This window comes from Tarenaya hassleriana, unplaced genomic scaffold, assembly GCF_000463585.1.
Source record: "Tarenaya hassleriana unplaced genomic scaffold, ASM46358v1 Cleome21, whole genome shotgun sequence".
Lineage (NCBI taxonomy): Eukaryota > Viridiplantae > Streptophyta > Magnoliopsida > Brassicales > Cleomaceae > Tarenaya > Tarenaya hassleriana.
The window spans coordinates 1,406,619-1,412,955 of NW_010965451.1; the positions used below are offsets into that span (position 1 = coordinate 1,406,619).

A 6,337-nucleotide genomic window follows, 5' to 3' on the forward strand; every position below is an offset into this window, starting at 1 on the left:
GAAAGAGAATCATAGGATTAGAATAAAGAAAATTGCAGTGAAAGATTATTCAAAATTAAGGGGGAATACGTGATGGATCGTTTTTTTTTTTTTTTTTTTTTTTTTTTTTTTTTCGAACAATGCGTATGCTTAATAGGAATTGATTCATGTGACCTTACATAATAGCATTTCATAGAGAAAAGGCAAACATGCATGCATGCATGCATGCATATAAGTATGGAATTAAGGATAAAATTACGATAATCACTTGAGTAAATATTTCTTAAAACAATTAACACAAAAGAGCATCATGATTCATGAAATTACTGAGAGAACTACGAATTGTCATAGTTTATTGGGGTGTTATTAGAGTAAGTGTTCTCATACGTACGGAGCTCTTCTCCCCCTTTTATGTATATATCATAGTGGACTGATGATGATGGTGACGACGCATGGATCAGGTTGAAGCCGAAGCTTCCTCTTGGAGTTGCTTCACCTTGGTAATGTAGTCACTCATTGCTTCTTCCTTTGATTTCCCTGTGTCGTCAAAACCGCATATGGGTGAACCTTTTTCAGAATTCATATTGCAATACTCTAACTTCGGCCATTTCACCATGACTGATTCAATCACTTGATCGGTGAATCATAGTGTTTTGGCAAAAGGGTATGCCCTTTTACAAACCGAGATCCGAGTTCGCTTACCTTCAACGGCCTTCCAGGCATCCCACTTGGCCCTATCCTTCATGTTGAAAATTCCCGGACGACCTGCCAAAGGACAAAGCAATCCAAGCATCCAAACATCACAAAAGGGTTCGAACCAAGAACTCAAAGTGAAGATCTTAGGTGTGTCTATAAACTATGAAGAAAAAAGGACAGAACAATATATACTAACTGGTGTTCACTGGTCCGACAGTGGCTTGCTTGTAGAGTCCGTAAAGGATGAGCATGTTCTCGTTCGATGTGTTCTCTGGAAGCTGCTTAGCTTTCGCGGCATATTCCTCAAATTCCTCCTGCATTGAACAGAACCAGAAGATATCAATGAGCATGATCATCTTTTGCCAATCAAAGAGAGGGAGCGAGAATTATATATACCATTAAAACTTCACAATAAGAAGATCCAGGGACAGATTTAATGGCGGGATACAATAGTTGTAAAACAAATCAAGATTCAACACAACGGATAAGCGCCAACATTCAACCATTCACGACCCTCTCCGAACAATTCTAGACAAGGAAAAGGTGGATAGGATGAACATGAGCAATGCAACGGCGAAAGTTATGCAGATATAACAACATAGACCGTTCGGATTCAGCTGAGGTTAACAATAGACAAACCCAGAAACCACTTTACGGTAATTTCGACAATTTCAAATACAACCCTGAAGTGATTCCCTTGATCCTGCCACTTCCGGTTGTAAAATGTGCACAAGGAAATAAGAAAACAGTATACTTTGTTTCTACTCTATGAGCCTATGAACAAGAAACCGGAATTAACAAAACAAAATTGAAGACGGAATCACTTCTTCAAAGAAATGTGAAACAACAGAGCAATCAAACCGACGGATCGATCAAACAAAGCACCATTGAGGAATCCTGCCGAGAAATCAAACCGAAGATCCAGTCTCTCCGAGAAAATCCACACAAATCGAAGGAAACTATAGCATAACAGATCTCAGAGAGACGCAATTCAACAGAGCAAATCCAAACAGATCGATCATAAACGAGTTATCTTCCACGCGATTCACCGATAAATTCCAGAAGAAGAAAAAAAACGCATCAGATAGAAAAGGAAGAAATCGGATCGGATGAAACCTGCAAACCCATGTCCAGTAGCTTTCACTGATCTGAGATGATACAAGATCTGGACGACGACAACGACGGAAGTTGCAGAAGCAAATGGAAGAACAGTGTGAGACGGAGAAAACGAAGATGACGAGTGGAGAGTGTATATATGCATATGCCAATTGCCAAGACCCAAGATTTTTCCCTATTGAGAGAAAAAAAAATAAAAATAAAAAGAATATTCGTCAGAGACATAAACCTGACACGTGGAATCATGCGCATCGTGGATTTGCTGGTCCGATTAACGTGGGTACCACACAAAGAATATGTTCCTTAATATGGTGAAATAATTGATAATTTTATATGCTTTTTTTTTCTTAGTATATATACCTTATAATGAGCGGATCATGAATTTATCTCAATCCAATAATAAAGGAATTTTAGTTCACACGTAATAATAATTAAAAAAAATGTATTCATTAATTTTATTTAAAAAACTAATTTCAAAATTTTAAAACTCCCATGATATATTTGAAATCGGTGCTTTAAATACAAAAAAAAATATATATATATATATATATTAATTAATTACACCTGTGGGGCAGTTATGGGCTTTCATTTTCAATACAAAGCCCAGACAGTTATACCAGCCGACCCAGTTAGATTAAGAATATCGGTTTAGTTATACCAGCAGCATAATTACCATATCCTTTTCTTTCCTGATTTTTTAATTAAATTTTCTCTTTATAAGTCATATTATTTTGTATTAAAAAAAAATTATGAAAGTTGATTCATTTTATAAAATTTGCAGAAACACGTACCGGTGATGTCATGGTTTCGTCACCATATTAGTGGAACGACATGTTATTTATTATCTGCGAATGTTTTATTATATGATTTTAAAACTTACCCTTTATGTCGTAAATACAAATACGACAAACATAAAATCTCATTTGCATTTAATTATGCGATACACAAATCAAATGGATACATACGATAATGCACATTACATACATAAAAAATATCCATATGATGGATTAGTGGGTAGGTCTGTGGGAGAACACACTTGTGTATATATATACACACATGATGTGTCTAGTCACTGTATTAGCCATAGTTTCCGGCATGGTCGAAATTCATGGAAGTTCCGGCGAAGGTCACGCGGCGGCGGATCAGGCAACTCTCACTCCGCCGCCGGAGAGGGTTGACAATGGACAGGTAGCTATGCTCTTATATCCTTGTCACTTTTTTGTACTAATTTTTAATAAGTAAACTTTAAACTTTGCGTATGTTAATTGATGTAGATGGCTGAAAATGTTATGTTTCTGATATATTATATATGTGGTATATATAGATAAAAGGTTTTGACAGAAGAAAAAATGAATTTATTTAAAATAAATAAATTAAATAGCTTTGAATGACATCGTATAATTTAATAATAAATACGAATACGATTTTTCTTTTGATTTTTTGTTTTTTATATTGAGTAAATCAGAAATCAAAACTTTTCAATTCATGTTAACTGTTTTCCGTTTTTTTTTTATCATCATATCATCCAAAAAAATATTTACACACATTCATATATGTGTGTATATATATATATATATATATATATATATATTCCATATACATCAATTATTTTTGTTGGACTGAAATATGTGTATACAAAAGAATTCAGTTATGAATACTCTAGTTTCAAATAATCCTTTCATGATCTGACCATTGAATCTGGATTACGTTATGCAGAAGCTGACGAGCGCCGTCGCCGGAAAACCGCCCGAGTCTCTCAAGACTGGACGTTACAACGGTGTTGAACACGTCAACGTCGCCGCCGATGGTTTTTCCGGCGGCTATGTTCCGCCGCATAAATCCGACAAGTCCCGGAAAATATCGGTTTTGCCACTCGTTTTCCTCATCTTCTACCAAGTTTCAGGCGGAGCTTTCGGGGCGGAGGACAGTGTAAAAGCAGCAGGACCACTGTTGGCCATTCTAGGGTTTCTGATCTTCCCTTTCATGTGGTGTGTTCCAGAGGCATTGATCACTGCAGAGATGGGGACGATGTTCAATGCGAACGGCGGCTACGTGGTTTGGGTCTCCTCCGCTTTAGGACCCTTGTGGGGATTTCAGCTCGGTTGGATGAAATGGCTGAGCGGCGTTATGGATAACGCCTTGTATCCAGTCCTATTCCTCGATTACTTCAAGTCTGAAATCCCATCTCTCAGTGGAGGTTGGCCACGAACCATGGCGGTCTTGGCCTTGACTCTAATGCTGACCTACTTGAACTATAGAGGCTTAGCCATTGTAGGGTCTGCCACTGTTCTTCTCGGGATTCTCTCCCTCCTTCCCTTTCTGCTAATGGGTCTCATCTCAATCCCAAAGCTAAACCCATCGAGATGGCTCGTAGTGGACATTCGCCACGTGGACTGGAACTTGTATCTGAACACTCTCTTCTGGAATCTGAACCACTGGGATTCGATCAGCACACTCGCTGGTGAAGTGGAGAACCCTAGCAAGACCCTTCCAAGATCTTTGTTCTACGCTTTGATCCTGGTCATAGCTTCCTACATCTTCCCGCTTCTGACAGGAACAGGTGCTGTCCCTCTAGATCGAGAGCTGTGGACTGATGGGTATCTCGCAGAAGTAGCCAAAATCCTCGGAGGAACATGGTTAAGATGGTGGGTTGAGGTTGCAGCAGCAACATCGAACATGGGTATGTTCTTAGCAGAGATGAGCAGCGACTCGTTTCAGCTTCTGGGCATGGCGGAAACTGGCATGATCCCTGAGTTCTTCGGCAGAAGATCTCGCCATGGAACGCCATTGATGGGGAACATGCTCTCAGCCTCGGGTGTAATCCTCTTGTCTTGGCTAAGTTTCCAAGAGATTGTGGCAGTGGAGAACTTACTCTACTCTTCCGGAATGATCTTAGAGTTCATCGCCTTCGTAAGGATGAGGAAGAAATACCCGAATGCGTCGCGACCGTACAAGATTCCGGTCGGAACCGTAGGATCAGTCGGCATCTGTGTTCTTCCGACCGTACTGATTATAACGGTAACGGTCTCTTCGAGCTTGAAAGTGGCCGGAGTTAGTGTTGGGATTGTAGTGATGGGGCTTGTGATGAAACCGTGTCTTGAGCTCGCGGAGAAGAAGAGATGGCTCAAGTTCTCCGTCGTCTCTGATCTTCCTGATTTTTCGGTGGATGTGGTCTGAAAAATGTACACAATAGGCTTACAATTTCTCCTAATGGCCATTTTTTTAAAATGTAAAATCGAATTTATCCAAATCGAATAATATATAATCGGATTATAATTTCTAAAACGAAAAAAATTAAAATACGAAATAAAAATAGTAATTTAAAAACCGGTTTGAAAATAATCATTTATCGGTAAAATAAATCCGAATATAAACGTAATCAAACAAAACTACATAAAAACTAAATATATCTAATTTAATAAAATCTGAAATAAATATTTTTGAAAAAATAAATCCAAAATAGAAAAAGAAATACTATTGAAATTTTCAATGAAAAACAAATCCAAATAGAAACATAATCAGCCCAAATTAATAAAAAAAACTAAATTAAAAATGATTGAGCGGAAAAACTATATCCTTTCAAATTGAGGAAACGCTTATTGGGCCGTAATGGGCTATCTCAATGCAATATGGGCCTCGAGAAAATAATTTGTTCCGCTGAAGGTTGGTTACTGTTAACGAAGATTGAACACGTAAGCATGTTCGCGTGGAGAGAGAGACATAGAAAGAGGCCAAGGGAGAGATAATGCCACTGGTAAATTCAAATTGTGGTTCCTATTGATTACAAAAAAAAAAATCACTGACATATTCCCCAATATCGACAATCAGTCCATTATTATTAGACAAATACAAATATATATATAAATATATATATATATATATAATTCTAAAATCCATAGAGTTATTTTTTCCTCGAAATAGTACATAAAAAATGTATGCATATTAACAAATTTGTCCACATGTCACGTTAACGAAATAAAAATATATATATAAACATACCCAAAAAATCCATGTCGTTATGAGAGTTTGTGAGAGATGAGTTTCGATTGTGTAAAAGAACGGCTGCGTATTCCATTGCATTCCATTAGAATATATACAAGAGTTTAGGTTAGGGATGCAACCCTAATACAACAAAGGAAATATACAAGTTTGGGATGTAACAATATTACGGAAATATATGTATTGCCTTATACGCCCCCGCAAGTCGGATCGCCGTCGGTAAGGCCGATCTTGGAGCAGAATGTAGTGAACAGCGGTCGTGGAAGTGGCTTGGTTAAGACGTCTGCTAGTTGGTCTTTCGAACTAACATGTGCTACCCGAAGAGTTCCTTTCTCGATTTGTCCTCAAACAAAGAGATAGTCGAGCGCCAAATGCTTCATGCGGGAGTGGAAAACCGGGTTGGCACTAAGGTACGTCGCGCCGATGTTGTCACAATAAATTACCGGCGGACTTGGCAAGGATATTGAGAGCTCGGACAGAAGGTTGAGGAGCCATTGGATTTCGGCCGAGGTATTGGCAACAGACCTGTATTCGGCTTCAGTGGAAG

General features: G+C 38.3%; 2 protein-coding genes across 2 annotated transcripts; one reads left to right on the forward strand and one right to left on the reverse strand.

The window, feature by feature from the left end:
- Nucleotides 1-213: 213 nt before the first annotated feature.
- On the reverse strand, nucleotides 214-1,922 carry LOC104814400 (acyl-CoA-binding protein-like). The gene is made up of 4 exons (XM_010542421.1): nucleotides 1,792-1,922; nucleotides 872-989; nucleotides 682-744; nucleotides 214-516 (listed from the first exon to the last, which is right to left on the reverse strand). The coding sequence occupies exons 1-4, from the start codon at nucleotides 1,801-1,803 to the stop codon at nucleotides 437-439; spliced, it is 273 nt and encodes a 90-aa protein (XP_010540723.1). The 5' UTR covers nucleotides 1,804-1,922; the 3' UTR covers nucleotides 214-436.
- Nucleotides 1,923-2,886: 964 nt separating this feature from the next.
- Nucleotides 2,887-4,978, forward strand: LOC104814699 (probable polyamine transporter At1g31830). The gene is made up of 2 exons (XM_010542873.1): nucleotides 2,887-2,979; nucleotides 3,508-4,978. The coding sequence occupies exons 1-2, from the start codon at nucleotides 2,887-2,889 to the stop codon at nucleotides 4,966-4,968; spliced, it is 1,554 nt and encodes a 517-aa protein (XP_010541175.1). The 3' UTR covers nucleotides 4,969-4,978.
- The last annotated feature ends 1,359 nt before the right edge of the window (nucleotides 4,979-6,337 follow it).

Excerpts from the sequence above, each read along its gene's own strand:
- LOC104814400 (XM_010542421.1), bottom strand. Across the intron at positions 745-871 it reads TGTCGGACCAGTGAACACCA|GTCGTCCGGGAATTTTCAAC; the intron begins GTTAGTATATAT and ends GTCCTTTGGCAG. Across the intron at positions 517-681 it reads TGCCTGGAAGGCCGTTGAAG|GGAAATCAAAGGAAGAAGCA; the intron begins GTAAGCGAACTC and ends TTGACGACACAG.
- LOC104814699 (XM_010542873.1), top strand. The coding sequence starts at position 2,887 with ATGGTCGAAATTCATGGAAGTTCCGGCGAAGGTCACGCGGCGGCGGAT. Across the intron at positions 2,980-3,507 it reads AGAGGGTTGACAATGGACAG|AAGCTGACGAGCGCCGTCGC; the intron begins GTAGCTATGCTC and ends TACGTTATGCAG.